The sequence below is a fragment of the Pteropus medius genome, unplaced genomic scaffold (assembly GCF_902729225.1).
Source record: "Pteropus medius unplaced genomic scaffold, Ma_sr-lr_union100, whole genome shotgun sequence".
Taxonomy (NCBI): domain Eukaryota; kingdom Metazoa; phylum Chordata; class Mammalia; order Chiroptera; family Pteropodidae; genus Pteropus; species Pteropus medius.
In genome coordinates, this window is record NW_024354503.1 from 6,200,718 (window position 1) to 6,218,207 (window position 17,490).

At 47.4% G+C, this 17,490-nt stretch overlaps 1 protein-coding gene across 1 annotated transcript; it reads left to right on the plus strand.

Moving 5' to 3' along the window:
• The first annotated feature begins 307 nt into the window (after window positions 1-307).
• On the plus strand, window positions 308-17,189 carry SESN2 (sestrin 2). Its single transcript, XM_039854112.1, has 10 exons — window positions 308-789; window positions 7,585-7,650; window positions 9,363-9,560; window positions 9,919-10,101; window positions 10,208-10,420; window positions 10,921-11,071; window positions 11,566-11,684; window positions 12,034-12,224; window positions 14,578-14,722; window positions 15,340-17,189. Exons 1-10 carry the CDS (start codon window positions 697-699, stop codon window positions 15,424-15,426), a joined length of 1,446 nt encoding a protein of 481 aa, XP_039710046.1. The 5' UTR covers window positions 308-696; the 3' UTR covers window positions 15,427-17,189.
• Window positions 17,190-17,490: the final 301 nt, after the last annotated feature.

Here is a 17,490-nt window from a genome sequence, read left to right on the forward strand (position 1 = left end):
CTTGGAGGGACTTAACACACGGCTCTCTGGCCCAGCCCAGTGAAGTCCCGTTTCATCATGCAGCTGTAATGATTCTCCGAGCTGTCACTCTCTTCTGGTATTGCCAACGATCTGACTAAACCCTCTTGCAAAAGTTTGCAGCATTCGTCCGGGGCTGACTACAGCTCCCAGAGTTCCCGGGCGCTTCCTGTTGTCGATTGGCTGAGCTCTCGATTCCTGAGGGCGGTGTCGCCACGCCTTCCCAGGAAACAGGCATCTGATTGGCCGCGGCCCTGGGCTTTTGTGTCCCCGCCCTCCCCCAGGGACCGCAACGGGCTGAGAGGCGCTGCTGGTGTCAGATCCCGGCGAGCGCTGGCAGTTCCGCGGCGGGGATGCTGAGAAGCGCTGAGTCCGCGAGCAGCCCTGGCCACTGCGGACTTCCGAGGCACTCTGGGCCGAGAAAACCCTTGCACCGCGGGTAATCCCAGTCTCCCGAGGCCATTCACCGCTCCAGAAGCCAGACGAGAGGAGAGTCCAGAGAGACAGCGGCCGTTCCTGGATTCTGGGCTTTCTGAGCCTTCTGGAACCCCGGGAGACACCCCGGGGCTCAAGAACCTCCCCAGCGGCCCCCAGTCCCGGCTTCCTGCGTGCGTCCGTCCACAACCCCCTCCGGTGCACGGGTCGTCGGCGAGCGGCGGCCGGGTCCTGGTGCACACCATGATCGTTGCGGACTCCGAGTGCCGCGCGGAGCTTAAGGGCTACCTGCCGTTCGCCCGGGGCGGCGGCGGCGGCGGCCCCCAGGCCGAAGAGGTAAGCAGCGGCCGAGCTACGCCACTTTTACCTTGAACCCCGAGCCACGTCCGAGCTTCGGGCTGGTCTGAGCTCAGTCAGTGCACCGCAGGGGCTCGGAGAAGGGGAGCGGAGCGCGTAAGCCAGCAGTGGGGTTGCATCAACTGGCAGACTCGGCCCTCTCCGACCCCTCCCCCTCTCCCCGGGGCTGTGGAGACCTCCAGGGCTCCCTCGGACTCCTGGCCAATGAGAGGAGAGCCTTCTCGAGGTTTCCTTGGGTTTGGGCTCTGGTAGAGAGAGTCTTCAAGTCCAGGCAAATCCCGGCCGCTGCTGCCGGACCACTCCTCCTCCCCGCCCCCTTCCTCTGGGCTGGGGCTGGCGAGCAGATGACTCTAGGAAGGATACGTCCCGGGCTCCAATCCCCCAGCGCCGGGAATGGGGCACCTGGGACTGGCCAGCGAAGGTGGACCCCGTACCCCGCCCCCACCTGCACCCCAGATTTGGAAGGGGAGTTGCGAGCGCTCCCGGTCCTTGGCTGACTGCCGGATACTCGGCGGCCAAAGCTGGGGGAGAGGAAGAAAACCCTGGCCGCGGCTCCCAAACCAAGCGCGGAGTAGGCTGTGCCCTACCAAGTGGTCTGACGTCCCAGGAGTTTCTTAGGGACTCCGTTTACAGTGAGGCTAGGAATAAAGCTGGGCCTAATCTGACAATTCGCCCCCCCATCACCCCACCCACGATAATGGATATCTTATCGTTTATTAAGCACCTACTATATGCCAGGCTCAGGTTTTGCCTTTTCTCTGAGATCTCAGGACTAAACTAGAAAATTATGAATTATGCTATAGGCCCATTTTACAGGCTGAAAAAATGGAGGTCCAGGACGGGCTATGGAGAAGCTTCCTTCGCTAACCCCACAGAGTAGCTCATTCTTTGGCTTGGGTGTCTCCAGGATTTCTGAATGTGCTTGGCACTACAGGGAGTTTTGTTCGTTCCTTTCGTTTCCAGGCCTGGAGAGGGGCGCAAGTGATTACTGGAGTTGAGAGTCAGGCAAGTGCTAGTCCTAAACTGTGACCCTGGGACAATTGCTGGGCTTCTCTAAGCAGCATGGTTTCTGGGGGTCCTACTCAGACAGAGGTGGGTGGTTCGTGTCCTTGGTTTCCTCTTAGCTTGTTTACCTTTCTCCACCATGGTTTAGGAGCCCCACATGGAGAAACAAAACCTGTTCCTGACACTTCTCAGCTGTATGACTTTAACCAAGTCATTCTACTCTTTGAGTCTGTTTCTTTGTGAAAAAAAATGGAAATGCAATTAATTCCTCACTAAACGTGGTGGATATGTTCTGTGACCTTAAGGGAAATGATGAATAAGGAGATCAGTCTTACCATAGGCTCATTGATGCAAACAAACAACATTGAAACGATGTTATTTCAGGACTTGCTGTAATATTATTTAAGAGCACCTGGGCCCTAGAGCCAGAAGAACTCCAGGTTCATATCTAGCCTTCCCACTTGCTTGCTGTGTGACCTTGGCCAAGTGATCATTTCTCTGATCCACAACCTCTTCCCATGGAGATTCGATAGTATCTGAGGGATTGTGGGGAGAATTGACTGAGAATACAAGCAAAGGCCAAAGCACAGTGCCTAGAACTTGGTAACTGTGTCAAAATGTTACTAGCTAGCTATTGTTAGAATGTGGCTATCACACATTTCTCTTTTCCCCAGTGTCTCGCAAGGGTGCCCTTGAGTTTGTCCCTCCTGCCTGAGGTGAGAGTTTGTCTATCCCTCTCCGGGACAATGCCTGGGAAATGGTCTGGGCAGGCTCTGAGGTGTATATGGAACCCATATGTCCACAGAGGGGAAAGTGGGTGATATCAGAATCCTTTTTATATGTTCTCTCTCAAGAAAAGAGGACCTTGGGAAGATGTCTGCTTTAAGTGGAATCTTAGAAGACAGTAGGGTGCTGGACTTACAAAGCCTGGTAGCCCAAGGGAAGATCCACATGTACAATTCCTCAACTCCCATCACTTCACCACACATCCTTTCAAGGAGTCAAAGCCTTCAGACGCTTCACTCTAGTATAGGTAGTATGTTTTCCGAGTTCTGTTAGGCTCTGGAATCACTTCCTCAGATATCACTTCCTCAGAGAAGACTTTCCTCCCCCACCAGAAAAGTCCCCTCTGCATACCCTTTTCCAATCTCCCTTCTCTCCCTTGTAGGAGCTTTTATCACAATTATAGTGTAACAGTTGTATAATCAGGAGTTTCTTGTCCATCTCCCTTTCCAGACTAGAAACACTCTGTAGGTCACATCCCCAGTACTGTTCTTAGCACCTAATAAGTGCTTGTAACTATTTGCCCCTGTTGACTTAGCTGACCCTTGTGAACTGTGCAGGCTTTGAAGTCCAACCTGAGCTGTGCCTGTCTGGAACAGGACTCAGAAAGAGCCTCAATGAGCCCTCTCTGAAGAAGGGATAATAAGACCTATTTCCCTACAGGTGGTTGTGAGAAATGAGCCAGATCAGATGTGTAAAGCACTTAGCCTAATGCCCAGCCCATGGTGGGCATACAAGTTTGTGACAGCACTCACATTCCCTCCCCACAAGGGTGGTCAGAGGCTGTTTGGGCTGTGTTCCTCTCAGGTGTAAACCAAGGAACAGATCTGAGTTCTGCAGACCACAGCTGCCCATAGTGTGGAGGCCTGGGAGAGTCTGCTTCTTCCCAGCTGGCAGGTATCTGTAGTTAAGTCCTGGGAGTTGCAGGCTCTAGCTAGGATAAAGACTGGCGCTACTCCAAGAGGCTGATTTGATTGGTGGACAGAACCCTTGGAAGCCAAACTGAGCTGAGTTCAAATCTCACGTTAGCCACTTGTCAGCTGTTACTTAACCTTTGGAACCTTAATCTTTCCTTAAGTACAAAATAGAGACCCCCTCCCACCCCAAAACTGATGAAGATTAGATGGAACCTATGCACAAATGCCTGTGCTAATACAAAAATTAACATTTAGTAAGCTCTTAAATTAGGAGCCAGGCACTGATCTCTGAGGTGATTATCCTCTTTACAACTTATTTGAAGCCCTCCTCGCTGAGTGGTCACCCAGAAGGCTGTTGTTCCTGCTGCCCCATGTGATCCTCTCAATTGGAACTATAGGAACAGCCATCATTGATCTTCCCTCCCCATACTATGTTACTTTGGGTAGATCACTTGCCCTCTCTGGTTTCCCTGTCTTCAATTGTAAAGTAGAGGTGGGGATCTTGCCTTTATCAGGTGTGCCGAACCTGCACTGTCTAATATGGTAGCCCTTAGCCACATGTGGCTATTTACATTTTAATAATTTTTCTTTTTTTTTTTTAATTTTCCTCTTTTAATGTTGACAACTTTTTTAAAAATTAAAAATTCAGGTTTTTAGTCTCACTAGCCACATTTCAAATGCTCAGCCATTATGGCTAGGAGCTACCATCTTTATTGGGCCATGCAGATATAGAATATCCCATCATTGCAGGAAGTCCTGGTGTACTGCTCTGTGCTAGACACTGGAGTAACAACAGGTAACTAGATCCAGCCTGCACCATCAACAGAAGAAACAACACAGTGTGACAGGTGCTGTGATTTGGGGCGAGTAGATTTCCTGGGGATGTGGGCTGGGGAAGGAGCTTCTCACTCCTGGGGAACCCCAGATGCAAAGCTTTGGGACTGTTGAGCCCTGGAGAAGTTCAGAGAATGGGAATAATTTCTGCAGTTGCAGAAACCTGGTTTGTATCCCAACTCTGCTTCCTCCTTCCTGGCTGAGTGACCAGAATTGACTTGATCTCTCTGAGCCTTAGTCTTCATCTGTGAAATACGAACCTTAGTAGTAGTAGTTCCTGCCTTAAAGTGTATGTAAAATAAGTGCTTAACCAGTGGTAATCAGGGGTATTACCAACCATTGTTATTATTATTGACATTTTACCCCAGGGAATAGGGAAGGGTTGTTTCGGAGGCTTCATCTCCTGGCAGTGAGACTCTTTCTTGTCTGCTTCCCCTGAAATTCTGAGTGTCAAGGTCAGGGAAGCATTCAGTGTTTTGGAGCTCAGGATTAGAAAGAATCTACTTGGTTTTGCCTTCAGAGCTTTGTACTTTCTGTTCCCTCTGGCTGGAATGCTGGTCCCCTAGATCTTTATAGGCCCTGCTGTCTTCTCATCAACTCATTTAGATATTTGATATTTAGATAATCAACTCAAAGGTTACCACCTCAATGGCTTTCCCTGTCTACTCAGACTAAAATATTGCACATACCCTCACCCCATCACATACTCTCTCATTGCTCTATTTACTTTATATAATCTACGATTTGAAATCCTATAAATCATTTGTGTCTTTCTCCACTAGATTGTAAATTCTGTGAAAACTGAGACTTTATCTTTCCACTCCTGTACTCTTGCTGTCTGCAGTGTAATTGTCAAAAATATTTGTTGAATGAACAGATTAATTTTGTTTCCAAAAGCCCTTAGCAAAGTGCCTTATACTTGAGAAAGTGATCAATAAATGGGGCAAAACAATGGCCCTCTACCCCAGCTGTAAATTATGCTGGGCTCTACCCAATTAAATTAGAATTACTGGAGGTAGGACCTTAGCATTGGTATTTTTTAAAAAGCCTCTCCAAAGGATTCTAAAGTACTGCCTGGGCTGAGAAGCCATTGTTTGAAATAATGAGATAAATAATAACTGACTTGTATTAAGTGCTTGCTGTGATAGTGGTATTGAGGTAGGGGCATTATCTCATTAAATCCTCATCACTACCCCATGAAAGTAGGTACTATTAGCCCCATTATTTGGTGAGGAAACTGAGGCTCACATAGGTAGCAGATGGTGGTGGAGATGTCATTTAAGCCCAAACAATTGTTGTCAAGAGCTCCTATCTTTTACCTGTACTGTATTATCATCATCATTATCAGGACCTAAAATGTTGGTAGATCCAGACCTATCACTTAAAAGATCCACAGGTATTAGTTCCTTCCCTTGACAGCACCTGGGGCAGATTTTAAGGGAGAAGGGACTCCCAAGGCTGTTCTCTGTACCTTACTAGCACCCTGATGGGCCCTTACTGTCCCCCCACCCCCAAACCCCAGTTCTACCCTACCCTTCCCTACCCCACCTGGCTGTGGTTTTCTCTCTGCCCACAGGTTCCCTGAGGGGGAGGCCCTCTTTGTAGAGTCAGCAATTCTTATCTCCCACACAGAGCCGGCAGGCTTTTTCTCTTTGGTGAGGGAGGAGGGAAGCTGAGACAGGGAGTGCTTGGGGCTTGTGGTTTCTATGCTGGACTTGGACCAGCCTGGCCAGGTAGCTCCCAAAAGTGTGGGCTGAAAGGGGCCTAAGCAATCAGCCCAACTACCTTTTTTGGGGGGCGGGGTGGGTCCAAGTTTAAGGCGCAGAGAATCTAGGTTACTTTTTCAGAGTCACATAGCAAGTTAGTGGCAAAGTTGTTATTCACACCCAGGACTTCCAGGTTTCATTGTTCTTTCCTTTGTGGACTTTCAGAGCTGGAGAGCTCTGCCTCCCCCTAGGGGTTTCTGGCCATCTGAGAAGGGAGGTTCAATTATAATTTTTAATTCCTGGACACCTGGGTTCATTGGTACTAAGTCTGGATTTTAAGAAGTTGAGAAGAATTAGGGGGGCACTATCTCTGTCCATTGGGGGCATAATTCCGCTTTGGGTAAACTCTTTCCAAGGCCAGTGCTGAGAGCCCCCCAAACATAGTTATCAAAACAAATGAATAAATAAAACATCTTCCCTGAACTTCACCTCTAGGAATGGGAGCAGATTTGGTGAGTGCATAACTGGTGGTTTCCAAAGAGGCTCCAATACGTACACATCAGAATAACTGCTCCTGGCTGCCTTGTGCGCCCTGCCCTGGCTCCCTTGATGCCTCTGCTTTCTCTTCATTCTTCATTCACAGGCTAGGCGAGTGTGAATGAACTGGCCCTGCTCACCACGAAATGTGATCTGGTGGTAGGGACACCTAAATCAGACCATTAGAAAACAGTGTTTTCAGAAGCAAAAGCCCCGGGAATTGTGGAGTCACAGATGAAGGTCCAAAGAAGGTTCCAAAGCCCTGAAAGACTATGAGTTAACTCTGCAAAAGGAGTGACAGGCAGGAGGGCCATGGGCCTGAATTGCTAATTTTATCTCTAAGGCTATGGGGAGGTAGAAGCAGGGTTTTAAAGCCGGATAGTCAGATTTGCATTTGAGAAGGTTTTTATTCTGGCCACTGAAAGTTTGCTCTCCAGAAACCACAAGGGTCTTTTACTCACTAAATCTGCTCCTAGTCCTGGAGGTGGAGCTACGGGGGATGTTTTATTTATTCATTTGTTTTGTTGATTTGGTAGAGGATGGATAGGAGAGGGCGGGGAGACCATAGGTGAACCTGTGGGTTGCAGTCCAGACCAGAGATGGTGGTGATGGCAGGAGGGATGAAAAAAAAATGACAATTTGAGAGAGACTGCATCATAGGAATCTAGGGTACTTGGTAAACACAGCTTCAGGATGTACATGAGGAGGTTCCTTGTATAGATGCTCCAGAGCTGCCAAGAAGGTGGCCTCCTGGAGTTGTGCAACATGGTGGCTGTGTATTTCCCTTCCCTAGGCCCCTCTCTTGCTTATTATCCTCTCTCCACCTACCAAACAGGTGTATAACTCCCACCAGGCTCCTCCTTGCAGGCTGCACGAGAAAGGGAGTTTTAAAAGCTTAGCATGGCTCCTCGAGGAGGAGAAAACTGGAGAGATAACTATCCTTTTAGTCTTCCTTTTTACCTCCAACTAACCATGATCGTGTTTCCTTCTAGGAGCCGAGTGAAAGCCGGGTTCGGCGAGGCCCTCGGGGACCCAGCGCCTTCATCCCAGTGGAGGAGGTAAGCTTGGAAGGGTTTAGCAACTGCTGGTCCTGGGAAGAAAGGACATGGACATTGGGTGGGTGGGGATCTTTTCCTGCCTCTTGAAATAGCAGCTTGGAACTACCCCTTCAGGTAGTCCTGACTCACTTAATCTGCAAAACAGCTCTGTGAAGCAGGCATGACAACCCCATTTTGCTGGGAAGAAACAGGCTCAAAGAGATAAAGTGATGATAACAGCTAGGTAATGAACAAACTTTTGATTCCCAGAAGGAGGCCTGCTTTAACTTAAGAAGATAGAACTATCTGTGTTTATCTTCTCATCCGACTGTGCATATATTAAATTTTTTTTTCTACTTCAAAAGCAATATATATTCATTATTTTAGAATTTCCAATGTTTCAGAAAGCTCTAGTCTCTTGTAATCCCACCCTCCACAGATGTAATCAGTGGTACTTAACCATTTGCCACTGCTTTCTGGACTTTTTTTCATACAGAGCCAAGGTCATAGTTTACATGTTTTTATATTTTATTTATTTTTTTAGGGGGGGTGGAATTGTTAAGTTTTGTTTTGTTTATAACAGAGATCTCTTTCATCTTCTGAGTCAGATCATTCATTTTTGTTTAGCAGATACCTATTTAATGATTAATCTGTGTCAGGCACTGTTCTAGGCTCTGGGGTAGCCTAGAGAACAAGACAGACCAAAATCTTTGCCTTGGTGGAGCTCACATTCCAGGGTGGAGTGGGTGTGGTGGTGGGATGCCTTCGTAGCTCACTGCAGAAAAATAAAGAAATAAGTTTCCTTCTTTTTCTTTGGCCTTCAGGGAACAAAGACAAATGTTTTGTTTCCTGGTCCTCTTTGCTGTCCTAAATGTGTAAGCCAAGTAGTTAATGAGCTGTTAACAAATGTCTAACTCCCTAGTTCCCTCCACCCCTTGTAAATGGAAAGCAAACAACCACCCACAGATTATTCATGTCTGTAGCCCAGAGTTTTAAGATCAAGTATTGTTCTTACATTTTATTTTTTCATTTAGAAATAATCACTCCTCTTTTATAATAAAAGAAAGAAATAGGTTTTGAGGTTAATCTGGATTTGAATCCTGCTTGTGTCATTTACTGAATCTGTAACCTTGAGCAAGGAGTGAAACCTCTCTGGGCCTTGATTTCCTCATCTGTCGATGGGGGAAAAATAGTATTCACCTCACAAGATAACTGGGAAAATTCAATGAGATAATGCAGGGCAAGCTCCAGACTCAGCCCTGGCGTAGAGAAAGCACTCAGAAAACGTGAACTGTTTTGCACCCACCTTCCAAGTCTGTATGGATTTGCACTGTTAGAATAGAAGCTTCATAAAGGCAGGAGAAACTACACTCTAATATCTGTGCCTGACTTTTCCTGTCCAAAAATTGAGAAAATAGAATTCCAATTTCATAATTGTGAGGATTAAATGAGTAAATATAAAGTGCTTAAAAAAATAAAAACAGAAAAGAAGTGCTTGTACAGTGCTTGGCACATAGTGAGCTGTATCAGATTTGGCTATTATTATATAAGGTGTCTAATTAAAGTTCGTTTAATCACTTAGTAAAATATCTTTTCCTCCCCTATTCTGTTTTTTTTGGACATGAGGGTGGTTTTCAGTTTCTTGCGTTTATAATCCCACTGCAATGAATACGTTGGTCTCTTTGGTGGGGAGGCCAGAGGGAACCCATCCTCTCCTCACCTTTTTTTGGCAGGTCCTTCAGGAGGGAGCTGAGAGCCTTGAGCAGCACCTGGGGCTGGACGCACTGATGTCCTCGGGGCGGGTGGACAACCTGGCAGTGGTGATGGGCCTGCACCCTGACTACCTTAGCAGATTCTGGCGCCTACACTACCTGCTGCTGCATACAGATGGGCCCCTGGCCAGTTCCTGGCGCCACTACATTGCCATCATGGTGAGCTTGCAGGAGTGGCCACATGGGAGGGTTCAGCCCACAGATCTCTTTGCTGGGGACTTCCTGAACTGACCATAGCCAAGGAAGAGAAACAGAAGAAAGCCCTAGCTTTATCTGACCATCCACAGAACTTTAGGTTTTGAAGAGAGGCATCTTCAGTGCCTGCTTTACAGATTGGGAAACTGAGGCATAAAGAAGTAGATGACCTGCCCAAGGTAGGACAACAAATTAGTGGCAGACCTAGGCTTAGAACCTAAAAGCAGCAGTGAGGCCTTGATGTCACCTTCCATGGGGTATCCATCCTGAGCAAGGCACAGAAAGAATAGGGTGACATAGACTCTGTCTACCACCTCCACAGGCTGCTGCCCGCCACCAGTGTTCCTACCTGGTGGGTTCCCACGTGGCTGAGTTTGTGCAGAGTGGCGGTGACACTGAGTGGCTGCTTGGACTCCATCGTGCCCCCGAGAAGCTGCGCAAGCTCAGTGAGATCAACAAGTTGCTGGCACATCGGCCGTGGCTCATCACCAAGGAGCACATCCAGGTGCAGTGGGCAGAGGGCAGGTCCCTGAGGGAGCACAGGGACCAAGCTGGGGCATGGCAGGCAGCCCAGGAGCAGGCACTGAACAAGACTGATCTTTTCTCTCCAGGCCTTGCTGAAGACGGGCGAACACAGCTGGTCCCTTGCCGAGCTCATCCAGGCCCTAGTCCTGCTCACCCACTGTCACTCACTGGCCTCCTTCGTGTTTGGCTGTGGCATCCTCCCTGAGGGGGACCCAGAGGGCAGCCCTGCCCCCCAGGCACCTTCACCCCCCAGCGAGCAAAGCAGCCCCCCCAGCAGGGATTCACTGAACAACTCTGGGGTAAGTCACTGGCCTGGTCTTTGTGAGAAAGAAGCTGGCATGGCCCCTCATCCTTGGGTGGAAGCCGCTGCTTCCCTGTCTCACACTCAGAGGCCTTAGAAAAGTTACTTGACTTCGAGGCTCATTTCCTCATCTGTGAAATAAGAATAAAGACCCTACTTCATAGTGGGTTGTGAGGGTTAAATGAAATAGCCCCATAGGCTTAAAGTCTCCTGGTTTTTAGCACTTTGAGAACACAAAATTTGCCTCTTATTTTATAAATGGCCTTGTTTTAATATAAAAAATACAGATACTTTAAAATCCCTTACCTCTGAGGAAAGTTGATCTCAGAGAAGACATGTCTATTCTGTAGCTTCATAAACTTCAGTTGGGGAAGCACGGACCATGCGAGCTGCCCATTCAGGAAGGCTTGGCATGTGGGAAAGATCCGTGGAGTTTCCCAGGGGAGGGGGCAGCCGAAGGAGGAGGAGAAGTTGGTCATCAATGGGTCCCCTGTCCAGGGCTTTGAGGCTGCCCAAGACGTGGAGGCTTTGATGGAACGCATGAGGCAGCTGCAGGAGAGCCTGTTGCGGGACGAGGGAGCATCCCAAGAGGAGATGGAAAGCCGCTTTGAGCTGGAGAAATCGGAGAGCCTACTGGTAACCCCCTCAGGTACGTGATTATAGGTGTCCAGGTTCCAGGGGCTGCCTCCTTCTTATGCCATCTCTGCTGAGGAGAAGACATCTTCATGTACTGTATCTCTTGTATTTTTGGGGTCAGATCTGGGTTTGAATCTGGCTTGTTAGCCTCTTTGGCTTTGTGACCACTGATAAGTCACTTCCTGCCTCAAGGCCTCAGTCTCCTCCCACATGAAGAATTGATATGTAGGGTAAATGGAACGAGAGAAGCAAAGCTTTTAGCACAGAGCCTGGCCTAGGGTAAGCGCTCTAAAGAACTGCTACTGTTAGGATTGCTGTTGTTATTACCAGGTCCATGGGCCTGATTTACCTCTTCCCCCGGACCTGGCTCAGGCTGGAGTCCTCATTCCACTCACTGTATTGAGGGGCTTTCTCTGACCCTCCACTCTGCATCGCCCAGCCCCCTATTAATGGTTAATCAGGGCTCCGTGCCTTGGCCTCATTACGACCTCTTTCTGACATCCTCAGCTGACATCCTGGAGCCCTCACCACATCCGGACATGTTGTGCTTTGTAGAAGACCCCACTTTCGGATATGTGGACTTCACCCGACGAGGGACTCAGGCACCCCCCACCTTCCGTGCTCAGGTAGGCTCTCCCCGCTAGTCTTGGCATTGCTCCAGATTTACAGTCAAGGGGTCGATGATTTGAATGGTTAGAAGTGGGCATATTCTCTCCCTCTAGAGGGAAATGGGAGACCCTGGATCATGAAGGGCCCCATATGTGCCCTAGGCTAGGGGATGCTGATCACAGGAAGAAGATCACCACCAAAGCACATCCCCCTCAGCTTCTCAGGCCCAGACCAAGCTGTGGGTTCGATGGGTGGGTGGTGGAAGGGCATTATGGAGAGCCAAGGTGTGCTCCAGAGGATGTCATCTCTCTGGCCAGGCTTGGGCCCCAAAGAGTCCACTCTCTGACCGCGTCCCATGTTTCTCAGGATTATACCTGGGAAGACCATGGCTACTCACTGATTCAGCGGCTCTACCCCGAGGGTGGACAGCTACTGGACGAGAAGTTCCAGACGGCCTATAGCCTCACCTACAACACCATTGCCATGCACAGCGGAGTGGACACTTCCGTGCTCCGCAGGGCCATCTGGAACTACATCCACTGCGTCTTTGGCATCAGGTGAGCACATGTCCCCTCATCCAGGGTGTGTATGCACTGCGAGTCCTCACTCTGAGCTCACAGTTGTTTCCTTTTCCTCTTTTTTTTTTTTTTCCTTTCTTCCTGCCTATACTGTTTTTTGAAGCAAATTTATTTCTTTGCTGTTTATAAAATATATGTGATCACTCTTTGAACCTCGTAAATGAAACTCTTTAATCTCGCCCCCTAGAGATAAATATATATATGTAAATATATAGTTAGAGAATTATTAATGCTTGCATTTCCATTCCAAGTAGCAGTTCTTCTCTCATAATAAATAAGGACAACATAAATGCCCATCAGTAGGGGACTTTAGATAATGATGTATCCATTCTATCCATTCAGTGAAATATTATGCAGCTATTAAAAATTACAATAATGTTTTATTTATATTGCCATGGGAAATGTTCAAAATGTATTGAAAGAAAAGAAAGCTGGTCCAGAATTTTCTTTTTCCTTTTTTTTTTTTTAACTAAAAATGTGTACATACATGGAAAATGTGTGGAAGGCTGTACACTAAATTATTATTTAATAATGGGTTTCTCAGTAGAGTATGTGATGAATTATATTTTCATCTTGTTACTAAGTATTTTCTGGTTTGTTTTTTTTTGAGTAGGTTTTTATAAATTGTTGAAATCATACTAAGTATATTCTGCAAGTTGCTTTTTTTTCCTCTAATATTCTACTGCCTCTCTTGTCAGTATAAATAGATCTTTTATGCTTTTTTAACCACTGAATCCACTGCATAGTTTTCTGTTTTGGATGTAGTGTAATTATTCTACCATTTCTCTAGTATTAAATAAATTTAGGTAGTTTGCAGTTTTTCACTATTACAACTCTTATACCTAAATCCTCGTGGATAAACCATCATTGTGAAATTGCTTTTCAAGGATATACGCAGAACGATTATTTTTTTTTATTTCAAAAGAGTCTTACTTTGATAACATTGTGAGAAATTTAAAGAATTAAGGAAAAAACAACTTCCCAAAATTCTGCTCTACAACCATATCCACATCCTACGACATTTTTCTCCATTGCTTTTTTCTTTATCTAGTTGCTTTTGTATAGTTGAAATTATAATGATTATTTTATTTAAAAACCATATATATATGTTTGATGTCTGTAAAGAGGAACAGCTTGATTTTTAGTAAATTTAGAAAACAAATAACAAAAAAAAGTAAATAAAAATTATCCATAATCCTTCTAGCTCTTATTATTGTCAGGTGTTTCCCACCTGTCTTCTTTTCATTCACAAATAACCAAAACATATATAATTTTACAAAAACAAGATTTCCTTGCCTCATTTCACTTATTTTTCATTTAATCAAATGTAAGCACATTTTAGTGAACACATGATTTTTTTTCTTATTTAACAGTTTATTACAAGCATTAAAAAAAATCCCCAAGATTTTTTAAAGATATAAATGTGTATTTCTGTGTATGACTAGCTGTAAATCATATTTCACTGGGTGGGTTGAGCTATGCTTAATTGGCTGCCATCTTGCTGATCATTGGCAGATTTCTAACCCAGGGGAGGCTAACGACGGAGGGGCATCTTAAGAGTGTGGCACAGGCCAGTTCCTGCCCAGCTCTCAGATCCAGGCTCTTCCACTCTTCAACATGATTCTTCATCCTATATCTTTGCTAACTGAAACTGTCCTCTAGTTTTCAACCAGTCTTCCCCATCCACCCTGATCCATGATGACTCACTGGCTCACTGGACTGGGGAATCACAGAGTAGCTTCTACATTGGTCACCAACTTTGTTTGACTTTAAACAAGTTAATGGCCTTAGTTTGCCCATCTATAAAATGAGTAGCAGCTCCTTTTTGCCCTTTCCCTCTTCCTTCTCCATATTTGCACTGTAAATATTTGCACTGACCTACTGCTCCATATTCCATGTAAAGTAGTGAACATGACCTCCGAGCCTGGCAGAGCTGGGTTTGAATCTCATTCCCAGCTGTGTGACCTAGGGCAAGTGACTTCACGTCTCTGAATGTCAGTTTCATCTTTAAGATGTATATGATAGTATGTACAATAGTTTTATATACAGCGATATACAGTAGTTCTGAAGATTTCATGAGTACATGTTCACATGGTGCATAGCCGCTACTCAATAAAGCATGCTCATTTTCTATGCATTCCTTAGAGTAGTCCCCAGTGGCCTGTGATTTATGACAGCAGCAGTTTTTCTAAGAGGAACCAGACTTCTAGTTGCTTCCTACCTTCTGCCTTTTGCCACTTTCTGTTCCTCCTTCTGTAGGGTGGGGCTAGGGAAGAGGAGCTACTTCTGGGAGCTGAGGGTGAGTGGTGCTATTGGGGCCTTTCCATTCCAGATACGATGACTATGACTATGGGGAGGTGAACCAGCTCCTAGAGCGGAACCTCAAGGTCTATATCAAGACGGTGGCCTGCTACCCAGAGAAGACCACCCGAAGAATGTACAGCCTCTTCTGGAGGCACTTCCGCCACTCAGAGAAGGTACGGCCATTGGGAGAGGGACAGGGTGAAACTAGACAAGCCTGGCCAGTAGAGGCAGCCAAGGGGTCAGGACCCAATGAAGTACCCTAGACTGAGTCTGTACTGCCAGGCAGGACACCTGGGGATATTGTCCTAGGTCTAAGCCCTACTCCACTGTGATTTTAAGATTTCATTTATTCACCTGTAAAATGGGAATGTGCTTCACAGGGTCATTAGTGGCAGCCAGGAGAACCTGAGTTCAAATCATAACACTGTCACTCAGTAGCAGTGTGACTTGGGGCAAGTCACTTTGCCTCCCTGAGCATTTTATCTTTGCAGTGGAAATAAATATTGCCTGCGTTTCAAGGTTGCTGGTAGCATGAAGTGAGAAAATGAATGTGCTCGATGGTAGCTCTTGTTTTTAGCTTTGGGGGATGGATTATTCATGATAGAAATGAATGTGCTTAAAATTCTTCAGCGTCCACTGCACTCAACTGCTCAGAGCCTTAGGAAAAGTTAGAGCATGTGTATAGGGAAGGAAAGGATGAGGTGAGCGATGAGGAAAAGTGACAGTCTAGGAGGGATGGGGTTGGCCAAGACTGACATCAGTTGCCAACGAGCCCTAATTTGTGCTCCAGGTCCACGTGAACTTGCTGCTCCTGGAGGCCCGCATGCAAGCTGCCCTGCTCTACGCCCTCCGTGCCATCACCCGCTACATGACCTGATTCCTGTGTAGGACCTGGGCCTAGAGCAGCTGACCAGGGAGGCATCCTCCTCCCTACAAGGACCTCTCTGTCTGGAGACAGACCCCGATCCCTTTCTGTCCCATGCCCACCCACCACACTCTGGGGGTGGGCTTTGTGTGACATGCAGCCCCCGAGCCACACCCTCCTTTTTCTCATTGGAACGGACAGGATCTCTGGGATCTCAGCTTTGCCCCTGGCGCTAAAAGAGGACTAGCAGATTACCAAGGGCCATGCCCTTCTTCCTGCCCCTGAACCCAGAGGCAGAGCGCACAAGAAGGAAAATGGGCTGAGCTCGGACTTCTGCGCCAGCAGGCAGAGCCCCAGGCACCACAAGTACCGAGGCCTTCCTAGACTGGGAAGGTCCCTGGCTGGCCCCTGAAGGAGAGGGGCAAATACCTCCAGGGATTGACACTCCAAGCAGCCTTCCTTTTCCTCCTCCCTCATTCGGATTTCATTATTGCTCACCTACCATTCACCCATCAATGTGAAAGTCAGGGTCACGGCCAGTCTCTGCACACCTGGCTCCCCAAAAACTTGTTCTGTCGGGCAGCCTAGAAGCCCCTTGTTTCCTGATCACCCCAATCCTACTTCGCTTCCTTTGACCTCGTTTGCCCTTTTACCTTTTCTCCCACTCCTGGTGGTGTGAGGCCCCAGGAGAGAAACTGAGCACATCAAAAAGGTAGATTATCTCTTAGAGAATTTGGGTTTCTGTTGGTCACTTTGCCTTCTGACGAGTAGGGAGTATTCGGTTGTAAATTCTCTGTATCGTGATCCTTCATGGGTGAAGTTCAGACTTCTTCAGAACCTTATGTCTAGAGCTACAGTCAGTGCCTGTGCTGAGGAGAAGGACAGGGAGCAAGCAATTCGTTCTCCCAGAGCTGCTCCTGCCCGGCACCCTACTACTCTCCTGTCTCCTTTGGCTCTGCTGCAGATGTTTGCCAAAAAGTTGAGCCTTTATAAAGTGGCATGTGGCCCAGTGGCAGAGGCAGGAGACCCCAGGGTTCTTATTTGGGCCCTGCCACTGGCCAGGGGATCATGGCTACTTTGCCAAACCTCTTTGACCTCTGTTTCCGTAGTTGCAGACTGAGGGGTGGGGCTAAGTTTCCACAATGTCTGAGTCTCATCACCTTGGGTTTCTCAGACCAACCTGCCAGCCGCAAACTGCAAATCTTACAGGATCTCAAAGGCCTCTGGGGACCCGCAGTCTTGCAGTCAGTGTCTCCTGGTCATCTTTCAAGGACCATGCAGTTTTTGTCCCCTCTCCTCGATTTTAGGTGGATTGCTTGGAGGCAGAAGCAGCCGAGGACTGATCTCAGGCACTTTCTGTAGCAAACAAGCTGTGAATTATGACTTCCCCCACCCCTCTGACAGTGTGCACCTCCTCTCTGACCCATTTGGAAGTGACTGAAGAAAGGCAGGGGCCAAGATGCTGCTTGCTTTTGACTCCTCTCTGGGGGTGGGGCAGAAGAGGGGCTTGATCAGTGTGCCACATTTCATACCCATGCAGGCATGGGGAAGCTACTGGCACCTTAGGCCTCAAGGCCCTCCCTGCAATGAAGCTGGGCAGGAAAGAAAAGGCCCTAGCCTTGGGGTTCGGATTCAAGAGGGGACAAGATGACTCTGTAAATGTCCCGTGGGTGGGAGGGGTATTCAGTGTTCAAGTACAGAAGTCTTTGGCTTTGCTACCAGTTCCGTATGATGAGAAATAAAAGTTCACTAAGGTTTTGTTTTGTACTTGTTAATGGGCTGCTGTTTTTCCATTTCCTAAGGGTCATGGTTCACCTCTTAGCATAAGCAGGAAGCTGTGATTGCATCATGGACCTGACCTGGCCATTTGTGCCCAGCGACTGCAGGATTGGGAGTGGTTGGCATTGAAGAAACTCTTTCTGTCCCTTGGGTGTCTAGTCCTTTTGCCCATTTGTGGCAGTCTAGGCACTATCGAAAAACAATGGCCATGTTTTTCTTACCAAGTCTGACCCTGGACTGGGTACGTGGAGGCTATTTTTCTGAATCTGCAGCAATCCTGCAAGAGTATTGAGATTC

Excerpts from the sequence above, each read along its gene's own strand:
- SESN2 (XM_039854112.1), top strand. The coding sequence starts at position 697 with ATGATCGTTGCGGACTCCGAGTGCCGCGCGGAGCTTAAGGGCTACCTG. Across the intron at positions 9,561-9,918 it reads GCCACTACATTGCCATCATG|GCTGCTGCCCGCCACCAGTG; the intron begins GTGAGCTTGCAG and ends CCACCTCCACAG. Across the intron at positions 10,421-10,920 it reads ATTCACTGAACAACTCTGGG|GGCTTTGAGGCTGCCCAAGA; the intron begins GTAAGTCACTGG and ends TCCCCTGTCCAG.